The sequence below is a fragment of the Schistosoma mansoni genome (genome assembly GCF_000237925.1).
Source record: "Schistosoma mansoni, WGS project CABG00000000 data, supercontig 0013, strain Puerto Rico, whole genome shotgun sequence".
NCBI classification, from domain to species: Eukaryota; Metazoa; Platyhelminthes; class Trematoda; order Strigeidida; family Schistosomatidae; genus Schistosoma; species Schistosoma mansoni.
In genome coordinates, this window is record NW_017386025.1 from 380,995 (window position 1) to 401,945 (window position 20,951).

The 20,951-nt window shown below is 38.0% G+C and overlaps 2 protein-coding genes across 2 annotated transcripts in view; both read left to right on the forward strand.

Moving 5' to 3' along the window:
* Smp_136550 (tyrosine kinase) overlaps nt 1-1,356 on the forward strand; it is a gene marked incomplete at its 5' end in the record, with an annotated part of 40,652 nt that extends 39,296 nt beyond the window's left edge. Inside the window, 2 exons of the mRNA XM_018790819.1 lie at nt 217-475; nt 994-1,356. Of these exons, the coding sequence (XP_018645841.1) occupies nt 217-475; nt 994-1,155 (421 nt within the window). The 3' untranslated portion in view covers nt 1,156-1,356. The remainder of the gene's footprint in view (nt 1-216; nt 476-993) is intronic.
* Nucleotides 1,357-9,968: 8,612 nt separating this feature from the next.
* On the forward strand, nt 9,969-12,959 carry Smp_026630 (26S proteasome non-ATPase regulatory subunit 7 (M67 family)). Its single transcript, XM_018790822.1, has 6 exons — nt 9,969-10,004; nt 10,040-10,250; nt 10,283-10,375; nt 10,410-10,591; nt 11,483-11,574; nt 12,323-12,959. The coding sequence occupies exons 1-6, from the start codon at nt 10,002-10,004 to the stop codon at nt 12,822-12,824; spliced, it is 1,083 nt and encodes a 360-aa protein (XP_018645842.1). The 5' UTR covers nt 9,969-10,001; the 3' UTR covers nt 12,825-12,959.
* Nucleotides 12,960-20,951: the final 7,992 nt, after the last annotated feature.

Sequence of the window (20,951 nt, forward strand, 5' to 3'; positions counted from 1 at the left end):
CTTTACTCTAAAGAAGCGGCTTAAATGAAGTCACGAAACGTCAGAAATACAATTTTTCTACTCATTAGGATATGAAAAAAACACATTTATTTTCAAATTATATTAACTTGTATATATTTAGCTTCTTAAGAAGTAATCCCTATAAATTGTACTTTTGAGAAATCTTATTTTTATTTTTTATTACTAAATTTTTCATCACTTACAAATTCTAAACAGAGATGTAGCTACAAGAAGTTTTCTTGTTGGAAAAAAATTAATTATCAAACTATCAGATTTTTCAATGTGTAGACCAATTCAATCTGGTGTTGATTTTATCTCTACTTCCAATGAATGTTTGCCGATAAAATGGTTACCTCTTGAATCAATTTTAGACGGAAAATTTCATATAGATACTGATGTTTGGTCTTTTGGAGTTTTATTATGGGAAGTTTTTAGTTACGCTGTTGAACCATTTACTGATCTAAGTCATACAGAAGTGAGTATTTTACTCGAAATTTCAGTTCATCAAAAAAAAGTTAATTTTGTTCTTTAATATTTAGTAGAATTGAGTAATTCATTTGTATAATTGAGAATCGCAATTGTTAATCGAATAGGTGTCTTCAGTTCTAGTAGATTGAGCTTAATTATGGTATTTAGTCTTAGTTTATTGTTAAGACTTCAAATATTCAGGTTTTGAAAATCCGATATGTTGTTTAGCATTGAGCAATACTACTTTTATAAAGTATCTAAAATAAATTTCTTTGTTATTTAGTCTGCTATTTATGTGTAGTGCACCATACTGTAAATTGAAGCTAATATTGCTTATATTTTTGGTTATTCAAATCAGTGTTTGTGAAGGCATCAAATTAAGTTTACTTCATTGTTATGTAGCAAGATTTATTAATACAGATCAAAGTAAATGGCTTATATCTGTTGCGAAATGTTTTGATTTCGGTCAATTTTTCAATCACTGTAAATAATATAAATCTTTCTACTATTTTTTTAAAAAAAAAGATTATTAAGCTTTTGGAACAAGGTGATCGTTTAACACGTCCATCTCAATGTCCAGAATCTGTTTATCAATTAATGCTTAAATGTTGGTCAGCTGATCGTACAGAACGTCCAAAATTCATTTACATAAGAAATTGCTTAAAAGAAATCTTTAAAGATCTGTAAACAGTTTAACTTGGTAATGAACTATTTCAATTTTATTAACAGAGAATCAGACATGATTATTGATTATTTATTTTTAAAACTTTTTCCAACGAAATATTTGTTGTTTACGGTTTTCTTATTAATAGTTTTTTTTTCCATAACTTAATTCCTGCTATAATTTTTACTGTACAGTATTTTAAGTTAAATATTGTTTAAATTCTTAATCTTAAGCAATTTTTTAAAAAGTTTTTCAGTCGTACATAATCAATGTAGAACCTGATACAAATGTGGGTTAGCCCAAGTTTTCATAACAGTTCAGTACAACGATATGGAATTAACAAGGCGAGTGGCAATGGAGTTAAAATAATGTTACTGTGATAAGAATGAAGATTAAATATTGAAAATACGATTTAAAAAGGCAGAGAAAATACCGTTTTAAACTATACTCAGAATTAGATGGTGGGATCACGTCGGTGAATTTTGTAGATGAATTATTCCCAGAATATACTGATGAATAGCTTCAACTTTCTGGGGTGCTTTCCTCACGAAACTAGATTCGGACTTTACCCAAAGACTGGGTAACTGACTAGACAAATAGATCATTCTCGAAGTGTCCGCTAATGCTTAATGTTCAGGCCTCTTAAAGCGTTTTTTTACTACAGAAGAACTAGAACTTCCAATTCTGACTGTTTTTGATACAAGCAACGGTAGTTGTCACCCTATTATCTGTGTCGTCTAATACAATGTCTGGTTTAGCTTTTCCGTATGAATATTGTGGCTGGGTTAAATGTAACTGGATTTTTATTTGTAATTTTACTAACCTAAACACTAGGTGGGGAACTCAAATGTTGATACCGGTTCTCAGTTCACTGACTTCTGTTGATAGTAGTCTGAAAATCCAAGTCTTCCCGCGTAATTTACCTCGAATATATATGGTATGTTCACTACAAACAATAGACACTATTAAATAAATTATTGGATCAGTTTAACCGAACCCATGGGAAACGTTATAAAACTGCTGCTGTGGTGTGGTCTACTTATATCCATATAAGTAGTATATGGTGTTGGTAAGACATAGAATGTATTTTGGCAGAAGACCGACGAGGGAAGAACTGAAATGAAGCGCAATCGGTAGGAAAACGCACGAACAATGGAATTAGAGAAGAAACAGTGAAGATCGAGACTATTGGATGTTAATTTGCAAATTAACTGTCCATTGTATGGTCAAATTGTTTGCTCAAATACATTCGATTGTCCCCAACCAGTGTTCTGTTCACTGCACTGCTACGAGATAAAAGACCAATTTCCCTCGAAAAAACAGGATCCGAATTTAACTGAGTTACTAGTTATCATACATCATGGAAGTCGGAACCAGAGTACAGAAGTGTGTTGTCAGTCACATGAACAAAATTTGACACGAGACATTCTATCCGTTACATTACTAGTCTATGCCTCACACTCGTCTATAATGCACTCGGTTAAACGTACAAATCTCTGTTATAATCAGCCTTATCGCCGTATGTAGAGTTAGAACGTCATCGAAATCTAACGTCTGGAAAGTCCTTCCGACGTGTTATAGGGAGTGGTTAAGTTTGTGAATTCGATTTTCTGTATGTACAGCCCATGACTATTAATTAAACTTCTGTATAGACTATGATATAATAATATGCACTCTTTGAACCAGGTAGTCAAAAATACAATATATCTATAACGAAGTGACACTGAATAGCTTTTAAGCAGCTCTACACAGCTAACAGATACCTACAAGACTTGACATGATCGGATTGTCAATTGGCAAACTTTTCACTGTTCGGTAAAGAAATTATAGTCTATCTTCTAGGTAGGCAGGTCGACTAAACTTGCTCCAAAGTTGAGCAATAAAATTGTCTACAAATATTCCAAATAATTAGGAAACGAAGCTTCGGCCATTGATATGACGGGAAAAAAGGCAAAATTACGTTTTGACTCTTTGAAATTCTTTTTCAACATTATCTCTGTCTTTGATTCAATATGATGATTACTGAGTGTAACAATTGTTTTAATTCCACAATAATATCTTATTCAGTAGATCATTGACGTGTTTGAATGTTATGTTTATCCTTTGGGTTGAATTAACGTAAACTGTGTTCAGCATGATATGCAGCGTGCAGTTTTGCTTTCCCGACCGTTGCTGCTACCTTGACGTGGTGGTCGGGCTTGCCTATCGTGATGAACCAACCGAGCTATGCTGGCTGGAACAATCGTTCCTCAAGGTACTACCATGCCAGACAGGTCAGTTGAAGAGCGGTAAGACTAAAAGCAGCAATCCCAAGGTCCGAAGGCGAAGTCGTACTGCCGACTGTACAGAGGTGTGACGGCAGTAAGGTGTTTCCTTCAGACAACCAGCATGACAGCGATGCTGCCTTCCCACAAGGAGGGGTGGGGTTAGAAAAGGTCGACCCTAAAAATGCACACCTCGCCTTATCCCACGGATTTCCGTCTCCGGTGGTAAGGTCCTTTGAAGAACGGAGCTAACACGTCAAAAATTTCCCACAAAAAGGCCGTGCGTGACCGGCCTCAAGCAGTTGTCCCTTGGGCACTGCGGTCACGCTCCTAGGTCGTTAAGACCAATACTAATCCAACTTCTTTTTCAGGTCCCTCAAGAAATACCCTTCCACGGTGTGGGCAGCCGGGAAGTGATATTAGCCCTCATACCCATAACTGCACTTTGCTTTAACTTCATTCATCTAACTTTTCTAATTAACAGTCAATGGTTATACGAACTGATATATGAGTGAATTTTGGACTACATTCTTCATGTTTTTTGGAGTGAATGAACATCCACATGTACCAGTTCTTTATTTTCTTACTTCGTGTTGTAGGAATTGTAAGGGTTCTTCGATTTTAAATATAAGTAATAAACAACGCGGATATAATAATCATTATGATAATTTAGATATTCTGCATGTTCCTGACAAACCGAAACAATCGTGCCACTTCATATACTGGGGAGTTTTTTTATTTCAATACAAATCCGGTCACTAGAATCAGAATTCGGCAGCAGGAGAAACGTCACCGGAGTAGGTTGTATTATTCAGAAAACGGCCTACACAGATGTGTCTGATTCTGTAAGCAAATCTAGATCTCTAAAACAAACTAGTGATAGGTTATATGCGGACGTATGTAAGAACGACAGGCCGGTACCATGGAAACACACAATTAAGGATGTTAAGACATAAGTTCCTTCCATGTCATTTCCTTCGGAACTGTCGAAAGAGCTTCAGCTATCCTCAGTATGAGATTTAAAAACTAAAATGGAGAATACGGAAGTAGTATTTACCTGTAAAGCTAACTACTTGTATGGAGATTCATATAAACATATAAAATAACCATATACGAAAGCTGTTCACCAACAATTTTAGTTGATACTCGGGCCTTCCGTGTTGACCCAGGTAACAAAGAGATTGTGCAATATTTAGCAGTATCCAAGCTAGGTAAAGAAGTCACAAGAGGCAGTATCTACATACGTTAGTAGTCCTTTTAAAACCAAAATATTTTATACTGAGCCTATGAATGACAATAAATACCTTGTGGGAACAATATATAGATCCCCTACTAGCCTACCTCGGCTGATATTATTTCTAAGCAAGAACACTAGAGTTCGAAGAAGTAATATACCGTAATAGGACGAATATTAAGCAGTAACTTGTAGGACTTTCTTACTGATATAATGTTTACTGTATAATTACCAGATATTTAGATTATTGTTTCTTTATACTCTTTTTGCCGTGCACAAACTACTACTGCATGTTTTAATCTTCACAGGTCATCGTCGATAGTTTACAGACATTTTACTTAGTTTATCTTCTTTAATGTAGTAGTTTTACATTATGCGAGTCTCTATTATGTTGAGCTTGATTTGTGTAAAACCGCTACAAATAAATAGATATTTTGCATGCTTGGCATGTTCTCTCAACCAGCTGAATACAGGTGATTAGAAATTTATATCTGGACCGGAGGGCATTTATTGTATCTCTATCTAGAACTACTCGTTATCGAACAAAGCGTGTAAATGGCCAAAATTTGAGAGATTAGTCCATGGATGAAATAATATATTCAAAATAGAGGATGATAAATCTGAATTCTGATTAATGCATTATTTCAAGCGATGAGATAAAATCTTTGAATTCATGAAATAATTAATCCTAGTGTCAGAAAATGTTGGTTCAAAGTCAAAATCAAAATAAACTGCTTGTATGATGGCTAAAAATGTAACATCAAGCTAAGGAAAGTGAAGACACGACCAGTATTCTAGTTTGACAACTATTAACCAGTAACACCAAATTCGAATCGTCCCACACTGGGTTAAAATCAGAAGTCAGATGCGTTTTAAAGATATATTTGATGCGTTATCAATATATCGAGAAGCGGTTGCTTTAATCTGGCTAGTGAACGTAGGAGCTGTTTCCCACGCTCAGTCGTAACGTGATCTGGTGCGGATGCATGACCAAACGAATTCAGCTAAACAAATCCACTTAAAACAATGTGGTCATCATCCAATGTCGAACACTTAAAGAGCTATTGATTTTGGGGAATTCTTTACAGCTACAAAAGATTGGATGTATTTTTGAATAAACCCTGCAGGAAAGTGGTGTGAAACCTAGATCTTCTACACAGAAATATGATATAAAGATGTTGAACAAGCACTAGAAATCCTGTTATCAGTGCGCCTCCTTGTTAGGCTGTCACTAAACGTACGATCTCCAAGTTCTTCAGTACGTTGGAGAATTGGTAAAGCAATAGTTGAGTAAATAAATAAATCAACCGCTTCTGAGTCAACTGTAAAATGAGATACTTCTTAAATAATATCTAGATAAGTGTGAGAAAAATAATGGAAACTGAGATGCGACAAAACTCTTGATTTAGTCTTTTGCATACAGAATCATAGACACGAAAGATAATGTTCTGGTGAACCTATTTTTTGTTTGTGCTATCGTTGACAGACTGCTAGATTTACAGATGTGTCCTTGACAATATTTAGAACCTAGAAAAGTGTGATGCTTGTATGAACTAATGATTTCTTTGTACTTGATGACTGCCTAACTTTGAATTTCAAATACAATACGTTTATGTTCATCTAATACTTCTTGATGAAGTTGCGTTATTCCCGGGATTCCTAGTTTGTACAATGATTCGAATACTCTTTAGCATCACAAAAAGCTAATAAAGTTATTCTAAATTCGGGAATTTCAAAACACCAAGATACGGGAACTTGGCAATTATTTATCTTACGTGGATTCGTGACATGTATTGGATTTCTTGAGGATAAGTATACTCTGAAATGAAGAGAACCTACTTCAACTACAAACGGGCTGGAGATCCCTTCAGAAGTGAGTAGAAAACACCGGTTGCAATATTTACCTTTCTTTGTGACACGTACTTATCGTTTACTCTGACTTGACCCCGGTAGTAAATGTCTTTTATTACAACTCCTTTCCAGTTTTTGCCAAAGTGGCCGATTTTGGCCAGCAAATTACAATGGATGTAAGATCAAATTAATGTAGTGATATAGCCAAAACAAATATCATTCTTCGTTTTTCACGAAATTGACATGACAAACGCACCTCAGAACCGATCTGAACGTTTTTGAAGGCCTACTCATAGATCCGATTTCAGGATCATCACACTTACCTTTTTCTGGGGCAATGGAAAGCCTTCGAAAAAAATGGAGATGTGCAACAGGCTGGCCATAAGTTAATGCTATAGGTCCCATGACTATCATCATTACCGACACGCGCTTTACGAACGGGAAGTTTCTTCCTAATGTGATTAACACTTCTCAAAATTCTACTGTATCCCTACGCAACAAAAGTACCATTTTCGATTCAAAGAATCTGTCCTGAGCTTAGCGTTCGGTAACTATTTTTCTTTTTGAGTTTCTGTGATGTTTAAATGGCTCAATGATTTCTTTGTATTGATGACGGTTGTGACTTTGAATTCCAAATACAATACATTTGTTTGTGCTCATCTGATACTTCTTGATTAAATTGCGTTATTCCTGGGATTACTAGTTTATACTACAATTCAAATACTTCTGATTATCATGGTTTCACTTAAGTTAGTAGTTGACCGTGGTTTCGTACCACCTTACCATTCAGATTTTCAGTTTTCCACGTGAAGGCTAGTTTTAGTATATCGTAATATTGTATACCATCCGTTTTTCTCCGTTTCACACTTTTTCAACATTTTGCTTTTTCACGGTCGTAAACTTTTACTAGGATCTATTTGACAACTCATATTTCACTATGGTCGGGTGTGGGGAACTCATAGGTTGGTATCACGGAGAATGCCCTGACCTTACAGCAACTGCGGTAGCGGACTGTAGACACAACTTCTACTCCTTCTGAGTTGTCAAGTGCTGGAATTCGTTGCTAACTGAGCTAGTACAAGGGACTTCTTAGGAATCATTTAATAGGAAACTTGACCTATTATTAGGGACTAAGGATAACATCTTATTGTGATTCACCAATTTATTTTTTTCTCTATCGTTAATATACCTAGGTTCCTGCCTAGAGGTAATGGTGATTGACCGCCGCTAGACACGGAAGCCTGTTAAGTGAAAGCTTCTTCTATTCCGTTTTCACCCCCAATATACTTATGTTCCGCGAACTTGACTCTAGGAAGATTATATTCCCCAAGAATCAGGATATGAGAGAATCCAAGACGCGTAAGGCGGGTTAATTCTTCCAGCATACGATTGCCGTACTCAATATCAGCAGCGGGCTTCCTGTAGATGACCTCAACCAGACAACTCGAGGTGGTAGACAATCTTACTGAGCACCATACGGATTCGTCAAGAATTAGAAACTCTTGGTTGTGAACTTTGTGTACCTCCAGGCATGATCATATGTATAAGGCTACTCCAACCCCTATTCCTGATTTTCTGTCTCTGCGAATCAAAGACATCCCAAGTATTGCTAGCTCCTGGTCCGTAAACTGAGAAGATATCCAAGTTTCAGGAATTCTTATTAGATAAGCACTATTAGCGTTGCTAAGTTCACGTAGCTCATCCATTTTATTCGGTAAGCTCGTGGCTTTCATGTATAAGCAGTTTATGCTTTCAATTTGAAACTCGTGAACTTCTTCCTGTTTGCCTGTGTGCGGAAAAAACTCTCACAAGATTCTTTGTGGATGTTCCTGATGAGATTTCGCCCAGAATACACCATTTCAGGCAGTATTCTTACGTACCCATCGGATTTTAGTAGGTGACTAGCTGGCACGACGTCCTCTACATCTGAAGCATTCTTGAGTGTTACACGAAGTAGCCTCGGGGGATTTTGATGGTTAGAGTCATTTCCCCCGAGTGAGCTGTGTGATCGTCAAAGGCTCTATTCTAGGGAGTTCAAGATTCTTGTTCAATTCTCTACAGAGCATCCTGTCACTTTTGTCCTACAAACTGAGGGGAAGGTCAGGGTTGTCTTTAGGGTTCATAATTATGAGGGAGTCTTCACGAACCGTTATTGATTTCCCAGGTTTTCCAGTGCGTCCAGGTTCGAAACCTTGTTGTTTGGAGGTCGAAGCGCGTTCCCCATTCCTTGGTTCTTTGATGACCGGATGGACATCCTTGAGGGTAGACTGTACGGCCAAGTCACTAGCTGATTTCAGTACAATACTTGGAATATTAGGCTTAGACAGTGATGCCTGGTCTTTTTTAACACTGTTAACGTGGGTCCAAGCTCCTACAGAGTTTTGGGAAACCAACGTTGCATTCAGGGACCCTGTGCTGGGAGACTAAGTTTGCTGAGGGAGTCCATTACCGTCGACGTTATGATGGTTCTGAGCTTCAGCATGTCAACACCAGTGCTATTACATGCTCCATCGATAGTAGAACTGCCGATACCTCTCTGTTGTTTACACTGTGCGCCCTTGTCTGTCTACCTGTTGTATGACTGTCATTTTCCAAGTTTCCAGACAACTTGTTCCGCAGACCTGTCAAAAGGACAGTGATTTTACTCAGCGAAACTACAGCATCCGTGTTGCACATAGCACATACCCACCTAAGATCCAACTTGCTAAGTATGTTGTGAGCAGCTGCTGTGATACCTGTGCATGTTTCGTGGAACCAACCTTTGCAGTTGTCGCAATTCATGTCAGATGTAACAGCAAAGCGGCATCCAGGTCGTTTTCATGAATTTTCCATGACTATATTGATGTAAAATGTCTCATAGATACAAGCAGAAAGCCTAAGACCGTTAAAAGAAACACAGTACACTAAAACGGGCAAAAATGGACAAAAAAGGGTTACGATAAGCTGAAATTAGCCTTTACGTGAAAAACTGAAAAAAAAACCGAGTAGTAAGCTGAGGCAAAAGCACAGTTTACTATTAAGTTAGGTGAAACTCAAAATATAATCTACCGAACGTATAGCTCAGAATGGATTCTTTAGATCAGAAATGGTACTTTTTTTGCGTAAGAACACAGCAAAATTTTGAGAAATGTAAAACACGTTAGGACTAAACTTTCCGTTCGAAAAAGTCTATTTGTTTACTCTCGATCCATGTATTCTCAAGATTCAATACCATTGTGACTTTGAAGGTATAGTCACTTGATCTATATTCATGTTGCATGTTAAGTGTTGATTCCACTATCACAACGAAATAGAACAAGCACACATGAATTCGTGACAAACCGATCTTCAAATAACTATCAAGTTCACTAATACTATTGTAACTAAAAGTATTTCTGTTTAAAGATACACGATGTAACTGAAACTAATAAATGTATTTGTCTATAAAAATGTTGGATATTGAAATTGAGGTCCTGGACACAACCTTCCTTGCGTCCTTCAAATTTCTTCGCGGCTAATTAAGTTGTAGTGCTCCGTCAATATGGTAATTATTGTCTTGCTTTGTTGAACTGCATCTAGACTTTGCATAATGGCGCAGATGAGTCTGTTAAGAAGAAAACACCTGGTCAAACAAAAATTAAAAAAGTCGTGGTCCACCCACTTGTATTGTTAGGGGTTGTTGATCACTATAGTCGATCTGGAAAAGTCACTAGTGGTCAGAAGAGAGTTGTAGGTGTTCTTTTGGGTTCACTAAATGGAAGCATCTTGGATGTTAGCAACAGCTTTGCAGGTAAAATTTTCGTTCCTAACATAGTGTTTTAGTTCCTTTCGAAGAAGATACCACAGATCCAGATGTTTGGTTTCTCGACCACGATTATTTGGAAAGCATGTTTACTATGTTCAAAAAAGTTAACGGTAACCATTATAAGTTAAGTATATTTTTGTATAGCTCGAGAGAAGATTGTGGGTTGGTATCACTCTGGTCCTAAGCTTTGTACGAACGATATTAAAATTAACGAACTTTTCCGGAAATATGCTCCAAACTCAGTGCTGGTAGTTGTTGATGTAAGAAGGAAAGAAATTGATGGATTGCCTACTGAGGCTTATATCGCAGTTGAAGAAGTTCACGATGTAAGTTACCGTACGTTTAGATAATCTCGCACTAGTTACTTTTCCCTACTCAATAGAATATCGACTATTATCTCTAGCTTTTATTGTTGTGTGTAGTTCTGTTTTCGAAAATACTTTCGTACCACTTTTTCTATGGAAATGCAAGAAGACTTCGACGCAGAGTTATTTGTTTATCTAACAGTTTTATACAAACAACTGAGGTTTTGAGCATATTTACAAGTGTGTATATTCTGTGTGTATATATTTTGCGCTAATTCACTTTATCTTCTAATCGCGTGTAATGCCATAAATACTAATGTGGTTCGTGTAGCTAGATGAGAATATTTTCAAGTAGGCATTTAGACGGTGTTTTTTCATATAACATTCGTCCTATGGGACCCATTGCACTATTTGTACGATTGTTGCTGTTAAGTTGCTAGATTATCAAATTCTTCAGAGTGAAATATATTTGTATATCATTAACCACACTCTATGCTGCAGGTTAATGGCCCTCAGACAAAATCTGATCGTAAACTGCTTGAATTTCTTATTTTTAAAACAGTTCAATCATGAAATTTTCATGTTACTTTTTGTAAGCAAACCATAAACAACTTCCTGGATTTAGATTTGTGCTTGGTCATCACTATTTTTACCTTTTAATACTGTTTTCTAATCAATAGACCAAACCAAATTCAAATCTTGGTGTACTTTATCGGACTGCTTTTTCGAATGTACTTGATATTTAGTCATTCGATTCCAGGAATTAACTGTATTAATTCATTTAGCTTTTTATGTGTAGCCCGATAGGAGAAAATGTATTGCGGTATCTACAGGAATTAACCTATTGATGTACATTACTAGACTATCTTATTTTTTGTTTACACAAACTTATTATTTATGGCTTTTTTAAAGGATGGATCTCCAACAACGAAATCTTTTGATCATCTTCGATCGGAAGTAGATGCTGAAGAAGCTGAAGAGGTTGGCGTTGAACACTTACTGAGGTGAGACTATAATAATCCCAATAATTTCATAGCATAAAGCCTTTTTTAGTCATTCGTAGTTGGATGTAATGTCAGTCAGCTACAACGTAGGACCAGGCACATATATACATCGGTCCAAGTTGCCACACCTCGTTAGCGCAGCAAGATAAACACCTACGCCATTGTGATGGATTCTGAGCCATGTCACCCAGTCTCCAATCACTGGTTTCGATAGTCGCACGAACCCCAACCAAGTTGTCTGCATCTACCAACATGGCTAAGGCCAAAAGTTAATGACTTCAAGGACTGATGCCACGTTTCGGTTTGGCTGCCCTTAACTTTCTTCTGTCTGTCTCAAACACCAGTCAGCGTTGCACGCCGTGGTAATCAGCGGTTGGGCATGGGTAATACGTGGCCCAACCACCTCAGTCTATGTAGAATCACAACCTCATCAACTGATGAGATTCGATGTAATTTATTTTTACCAATCAGCCTTTCAACTAAATATGGAACATTCCATAACTTCAGGGTTTAGAAAACATTGCTGTATACAGTGACCGAATGGTTCTGTAGTAACATTTCTGATTTTTTTTCACTAGTTGATGTAGGTTTGGGAATATCAGTTCCTTAAAGATTGTAGATAAACCGTACTGACGAGCACCAACTGGCCCAAAACCTTTTGGTAGTTGAGTTGTAAAGTTAGTCGTAAATATGTAAATAATGAATACGCAACGAATATTTGATGCCAAAACATACTTTTCATTTACAGGGATATTAAGGATACATCTCTTGGTTCCTTATCGCAAAGAATCGGTTGTCAGTTAGATGGATTATCCGGTTTATTACGACAGTTATATGAAATTCGTGAATACTTACAGTTGGTTTCTTCTGACAAGCTTCCTGTTAACCATCGTATAATATACCAGTTGCAAGATATTTTCAATCTACTTCCTGATCTTAAACTGCATGATACAGTCCGTGCAATTCACGTCAATACTAATGATCAAATGCTTGTTATTTATGTTGCTGCTATAATGAGAGCAATACTCGCTTTACACGATCTAATTAGTAACAAATTAACGAATCGTGAAACTGAGAGAAATGAAGAAGGCTTAGGTGGTAATACAGAGTCGAAAAAAGTTCCTATTGGTCCTGTTGATCAAAGTAAGCGTACTACGCATAAATCTGATAACCTAGATAATGGAAAAGTAGTGGAAAACGGAGCAAAATCAAATGGGTTAGATTCATCACGGAAGAAGACTGACAAATAATGGTTTGTCTGTGGGAAACTGGGTTCTTATCCATATAGCATACGTACACATATTTCTTTTATGATAAAACAATTATGGATGACGCAGTTGGTATTATTTTAGTATTATCCTATAATACCAATATAATTGCTTTGTATAATGTATTATTAATACTTTTGGTCTGATTATGTTTCGCTTTGACTGGCCCTTTTATTCTGAAGTATTTATTCATCTTTATAACCCAGTAGTAATTGTATTTGTACATTTTGACTAAGGGTTTACCATTCTCGTTTTGATTATATCAACCATCTAGGTCATAATTAGTGTGACAGTGAGTTTTGAAATAACCTTAAAGTCAAAGTACTTGATCCTGTCTAGATAATTCTTGGTATTAATTCCGTGTCTCCATAGTATGTGATGTAGAAACCTGACTGTATAATGTGCACGTAGAGTACTGTAGAACTGTGACTCAGTGAATAAACGACCTAATTTTCCTCTGTGAAGTCTCAATTTCGAGCCCTATTCCATCTGCCTCGGTTTGGACAACCAGATAATACCACTGGTCTTCTCACAAAAAGTGCTATTCAAAGTCGAGTATATTTTTATGTAAATGATGTGCATCATAATTTTATATGAACTGTTTTATCACTTATTATATTTTCTTGAACCTCATTGCTATTATAGACATTATTAGGTTAACAAAGCACCATTTGTAGTTGGTTTTATTTCCAGGAAGGAATAAAGGTAATCGCTGGTTACGTGTGCTGCTATTTGCTAACGACAGCCAAAAAGTTGAAGTAATTTGGTAGCTAAGTTTATTGCTAGTTACTCTTTATGCACAGGTTGTGTATAGTTAAATGAAGTGATGAGGCTTCGTACCATGAGTTAGCTACTTAATTACATCTCTTAGCTCTCGTTGAGGAGCATAGATCGCTCACCAGCATTCTTCATCCAACCCTGTCCTGGACAATCCATTCCAGTTGTTATTCATTCCTTTCATATTTGCTTCTATTTCCCGTCGTAATGTATTCTTTAGCCTTCCCTTTTTCCGTTTCCCTCCACGATTACAAGTTAGCTCTTGCCTCGTGATGCAGTTTGGTGATTTCCTCAATGTATGTCCAATCCACTTCCAATGTCTCTTCCCCATTTCCTCTTCACATGGGAGCTTGTTTGTCCTCTCCGACAAGAGGTTGTTCATCATGGTATACGATCAACAACGGACATTGAGTATTTTGTGTGGACAATTGTTTATAAATACTTGTACTTTCTTGACTATGGTTGTATTAGTTCTCCAAGTTTCAGCTTCGTACAGTAGAACAGTTTTGACGTTCTTATTGAAGATTCTCACTTTGATATTGGTTGACAGTTGTTTTGAGTTCCATATGTTCTTCGATTGTAGGAATGCTGTCCTTGCTTTGCCAATCCTCGTATTTACATCTGCATCAGATCCTCCTTATTCACCAATGATGCTTCCAGGTACGTGAATGTTTCCACCTATTCCAGAGTTTCTCCATCAAGTGTGACTGTGTTGGTATTCTCCGAGTTGTATTTGGGGATCTTGCTTTTTCCTTTGTGTATGTTGAGGCCTAAAGATGCAGACGCTGCTGCTACATTGGTTGTCTTCGTCTGTATTTGTCCGTGTGTTTGGGATGAAAGAGTCAGGTCATCTGCGAAGTCCAAATTGTCTAATTGATTCCCAGCTGTCCTTTGTACTCCGTGTTTACTCTCAGATGTCGAGGTCTTGATAATCCAGTCCATCACCAGAACAAAGAGGAAGGAAGAGAGTGAGCAACCTTATCTGACTCCGGTCTTCACATGGAATGCGTCTGTCAGTTGTCCTCCTTGCACCACTTTGCACTGTAGTCTGTCGTATGGATTCGGAATGATGTTGACAACCTTCTGAAGAACTCGATAGTGTCGAAGAAGTTTCCGTAATGTTCTCCTATCCACACTGTCAAACGCCTTCTCATAGTAAATGAAGTTGATGTATGGTGACGAGTTCCCCTCAACTGGTTGTTTAACGATGATCCGTAGTATCGCAATTCGATCTGTGCACGACCGATCCTTTGGGAATTCAGCCCGTTGATCCCGAAGCTGGGCGCCTACTGCGTCTTTCATCCGGTTCAGCAACACTGTTGAAAACGTTTCATGGTACTTACAGCAGTGTGATATTTCTGTAGTTTTCACATTTGCTCAGATCTACTTTTTTCAGTACCTTGATGAGATATCCTTCTTTCCAGTCTGTCGGTAATTGTTCTTCGTCCTAAATCGTCTTGAATAGAAGGTGAAGCATGTTTGCAGTTACTTATATGTGTGACTTTAGTGCTTCAGCTGGTATATTGTCAGGTCCTGTTGCTTTCCCATTCTTGATTTGTCTGATGGCCATCTTGATTTCTTCGTTCGTTAGTGGAGTGACATCTATAGGAAGGTTTGTGTGTGTCGCTTCGATGTCCTGTGGATTCAATGGGGCTGGTCTATTCAGCAGTTTCTCAAAATATTCTACCCATCTTCTCCTCTGTTCTTGAGTCTCCGTGATTGTCCTTCCTTCTTTGTCCTTGATTTGTCTCTCTGGTTTACTATATCTCCCTGCTACTTCGTTGTATCATATAGTTGTTCCATATTCCCTTCTCTTGCAGGTTTTTCCGCCGTCGTTGCTAGTTCGTCCATGTATTTCTGCTTGTCGGCTTCAATGCTTTTCTTCACTTTCTTGTTTGCTTCTGCGTACTCTGCTTGAGCCTTGACTTTCTCTGCTCGTGTTCGACTGTTGTTAATTGCTGTCTTCTTGTTCTTCCTTTCTTGAATCATGTCCAGGGTTCCCATAGAGATCCATTCCTTATGATGATGCTTCTTTCGACCCAGAACCTCTTGACACGTTGAAGTTAGTGCTTCTTTGATCCCATTTGTTATATCTGTGGCCGAGTGGATTATTAGTTGATGGGTGAGGTGATGAGACCGTCAATTAGAGAGCAGCGAATTATCGACTGGAGCAGTGACTCGAAACCGTACGAGCAGACTAGAGTGCTAACCGATCCTGCGATCTGCCTAACCCAGCCAGTTGAGTCCAGAACACAAATAACAGCCTCGGTAATATTAATCATTATTCACAAGCATACTGGGTTTATATACTAACCAAACAGACCACATGTACCAAAAAATAGATAAATAACATTTGTACAATAATTGGCCAATGTGGCTATGGATAGGGGGAAAGTAATCAATAACAATAGTTCAAAGGTCAAAACAAAGGTTATGGTAAGAGGAACACGAATACAATTAGGTCAGTTATTTAACAACTGTACAATAGGAATTAGGCATATTACCTTTGTCCATAAATATACCTCAGATTTACCATTCATGATTCACCAGGGGATATAACACCATTCCAGTTGTCCTCCATCGTAGTTTCTTGTTCTTTTAGTCGATCCTGTAGAGCTTGGAACCTGTTGTTGAGAATTATCTTGAGTTGATTGAGCTTGTTAGTATGCTGTATTGAACCTTTGTAGTGCTGTTCTCCCAGTTGTCCAGTGTTTCTTTAGCTGTAGTTTCATCTTGGCCACAACCAGGTTGTGATCTGAAGCTATGTCAGCTCCTCTCCTGGTTCTCACATCTTCTATTGTCCTTCGGACTTTTTTGTTGATACAAATATGATCTATCTGGTTCTCTGTGGTGTCCGATGAGATCCATATAGCTTCTTGTATGCGTTTGTGTGAAGATACTGTGCCACCTATAACCAATTTGTTGAATGCACATAGATTTGCGAATCTCTCCCCATTTTCATTTCTCTCCCCTATTCCATGTCGTCTAATTATATCTTCATATCCTGTGTTGTCCACTCCGACTTTAGCGTTTAGATCTCTCATCAGGATGGTGAGGTCCTGTCTTGAGCAATTAGCTATGATTGATTGCAGCCTCGCATAGAACTGATCTTTATCATCTTCATTTCTATCATTGTTGAATGCATAACACTGGATAACATTAATTGTAATCCCCTCATCGTCGTTTTGAAGGATGATTAGATGATCTTGGATCCATTAAATTTCCATCCTACAAGTGCATTTCATGCCTTTCTGGACAGTATTTGAGCAACTATCTGAGTGTGTGGATCATTTTGCTCTTCGTGATCGGAGTACAGGAGCATCTCTCCCGTACCTAGGTTTTGTTGTCCGCCTTGGGTCTAATGGGTTTCTCTGATTCCGGGTACTGCCACTTTGTATCTCCTTATTTCCATCGCTTTTTGACTGGTCCTCCCGGTCTCCCGCATTATCCGGACTTTGTATGTACCTGTAGAAAGCGTTGCTCTTGTTAGAATTCTACCTTCAACTCCCAGGGCAGAGTTCAAATGGTTTAATTCGTTTAAACTGGTTGGCGTTTGTTTTAGCAAAATTTTTTTCTACGGTATGGGGTTGCCCAACCCTCCTCCTTTACCCGCTCTTGGGACCGGCAGTAACTCTAAAAGAGCTACAGGCTGAGTTAGCTAGTTTAGCAACAAAAGTTTTAAGCATATAACATACTGCGTTAACGACTAAGTACAGATATTTCGCAGTTAAATCCTATCTAATACTTATCCCAAAACTGATCTACTACCGTCTGTAATTGGAGGACAACTGAATATATTCTTTTAGATTTAACCATGTATGTATTAATTTGCCGTGAGTAGACGAAGGACTAGTAGTAATCATAAGTAATTTAACGTATTCACTTGGGCTAACGTGTAACTTGATTAAACAACTTAACTTAAAGAAAAAGCACGAATAGTGGTTACTAATTTAAGCTGTTTTATGTGTTTTGTAACAGGTCCCTATCCAGTAGTATCATTTTAGTTCAGCCTTTATTTCACCAACATAGTATGCTTACTTGTTAATAGCTTGTCCATCCAATAAAAGTAAAGCATAATTACTTGAGACTTCGGTTAACTGGTGATTGTATTAATTTTTATTGCTATATGAATCACTTCTATGTCCACTTAAGGAAGGGTACCTAAAGCCTTAAATTAGAATCTTCATTTGTTTATTGGTGAAGTAGTTAGTTCATCTGATATGTAAGTTATTAATTTCGAATATCTAAATAGTGTTTGTTCCCTGCTTTATTTTATGCCTTTAAACTTTTCACTAGTCCACCGATATTTTAAATACGGACCGCTACACTTTACTTAGCTTTATTTCTTTCCCACTGAGTTGTAGATACAAAACTTGTTCTTGCACCCCTCTCAATCCTCATTTATGTCAACCAGTAAACTTATTATATCAAGTTATTTTGAACTGAGAAAAATAAGATTTACAGAAAAATGAATTCAGCTTATTTTAAAGCTCATCAGCTGCGAATGCCTTAAATTTAGAAAGAATAATATGCTCAGAGATCAAGTATTTAACGTATGTTTTTGAACGAACTTAGTTTTAATACGAGACAGTTAGACGATATAACTGGGAAATAGTTGGCCTAACAAAAGTTATTGGGTCGGTAAAAGCTAACATTATGTAATGTGTGGAGTTTCTTCAGGAAAGTTGTCACCAGAATAAAGACGCGTCCAAACTATCTATTTCCGTCACAATCCCCAGATTATTCAAAGCTCATGGAAGGCATTCGCAAGGAAAAGATTCAGATTTCTGTAGTAAGGACAGAGGGCCCACGGCTTATGTTATTCCTTTTCTAGTGTGCTTCTGTGAATGTCTAGTCTTCTCTTGAATGAGTTACTTGAAGACGCGGACACTACTGCTTCGGGTAACAGTTTCCAAGAATTGATGACTCGGTATGAAAACCTGTATGCCACGAGTATCATGTTCGTTCTTGGCTTTTCTACTCTCCTGCTATGCCCTCTGAGATGTCCCGATCTTGTAGGAAGAAAAAGAGAGTATATATTAGGTCCAGAATCGTTTCTTAGTATTTTAAACATTAAACTCAGATCACCTCTTAATCTGAGGTTGGACATAGTAGAGAGGTCTAGCTTTCCAAGCCACTCTTTGCATGGTGAACCCCGGAGTTTTGTAATTGCATGGGCAGCTGCCCTCTGTACTTTTTCCGGGATATCCGAGTCACCTTTTGAACAGGGGCTTGCAGTCTGAACTCAGTTTTCAAGCTTAGTTATCACACAGGTTATGTCTACTATAGTGAATATAGTATTATCTAGCTTAGTGAGTGTCCATCTTAAAGCCCATAGGGTTCTAAACACCTTAGCTGTGACCTCACGGCAATGGGCCCTTGTCTTAAGATCACGACTCACTGTCACCCCAAGATCCTTGTGATACCGGGCCATGAGTCCCGACCGTTGCTGCTACCTTGACGTGGTGGTCAGGCTTGCTTATCGTAATGAACCAATCGAGCTATACTGGCTGGAACAATCGTTCCTCAAGGTCCTACCATGCCAGGCAGGGTGGTTAAAGAGCGATAAGACTAAAAGCAGCAAACCCCAGGTCCGAAGGCGAATTCGTACTACTGGCTGTAAAGAGGTGTGACGACAGTAAGGTGTTTCCTTCAGACAACTAGCATAACAGCCATGCTGCCTTCCTACAAGGAGGGGTGGGGTTAGAAAAGGAAAATTACGAAAAGGTCGTGTGTGACCGACATCAAGCAGTTGTCCCTTGGACAATGCGGTCACACTCTCAGGTCGTTAAGACCAATTTCCTTTTCAGGTACCTCCAGAAGAACCCTTCCACGGTGTGGGCAACCGTGAAGTGATAACCGCCTTTATACCTCTAACAGCATTCAAGATCACTGTATTCATAATCAATCTCTTCAATGCCTATTATTTCTCTTACCTCGACTTTCAACACTAAACTTTCTCTTTCGGCTTCCTCCTTAAGTGTCACCATAGCCAACGATTCTAGTGCACAAAATACTGTCACAGGTCTACTGAAACCTCGCTCCAAACCATACATTTGAGCCCTCAACGTGCATACCCTATGTCATGTCGGCCAACAGGCCTCCTTGGCTAAGACCCTAGAATCTCGTACCATTGATGTATGCTGTCTCCGAAATACGTATAAAAGATGACTTTTACAGAAAGCTCTCTGAACTTCTTCGAAAAACTAAACACTCATACATAGTACTCGTACCAGGTGACCTTAGTACCTAAGTAGGTAGCATAAACCAAGCACAAAGACATTTAGGTGGGTATCTTGGTATTCCGGCCCAGTGAACAGATAATGTTGACCATATGTTGCAACTGTGCTCAGATAATCGTTTGTTTCTAACCATCACTAATTTTAATCATAAGGAGAGACATCGTCTAACATGGTGACCCCCTGCACTAGGCCAACGATGGACTCAACTGGACCACATTGCCATCAATAACTTGTACAAGACCGCTGGTCGTTTTGGAATACATGTTTAGGCTTTGATCATGCTCTAATACAAGAATGCACTCGCTTGCGTCTCACTGGACACAGAAAAGCTACATTAAGAAAACCCATTAGAGTTGAACTCATTGATGAAAAAGCCAAAAGTAGATTCCAGGAACAACTGAAGTCACACTTAAACAGTTCTGAAAACGAGGCTGACCCAGAGTTGCCTGGAAAGATATACGAACAACTGTGGAAACAACAACGTCATATATTAGCGATTCGAACTAAAAAGTTATGAAAAGCCACTGGATTTCTGCGACGTCTGTTGCACTGATAGACTCTCGTAAACTTATCCCATTAGACTACAAACACTATGAAGAACGAAAACAAATAAGATCTAGGTTAACCAAAAGTTTACGAAACGATCGTGAGCAGTGGTGGACAACGAAATCAAAAGAGATTGAAAAGGCAGCGGCTATAGGTAAAACAAGACAGCTTTTCAGACTAATAAAAGAAACGGGAATTAATCGGACAATTTTGAGACAATCGCCGAAAAAGATGGCACTTTTATCTGCTCTCAGTCTAGATGTTTAGAACAATGGTCCACTATCCCCATTTTTGTTTTGGAGAAAATTATGACAGTTAAGAACTGTGTAAGTCTTGCCTCTTCAAATTATTCTATTCTGTCAGTACATAGTTCTCGCAACCGACTGTAGTTAACCTAACCTTTCGATTTTAATCTTGCTACCTGAATGATCTGTACCTCATCATGTCCAATTTAGCGAGAAGCAAACCAATAAGTTGTCTTAGAGAACATAACTACAAAATGAAGCCCTTTGTCATCAACCAAAAACTGGCTGATTTATTAATT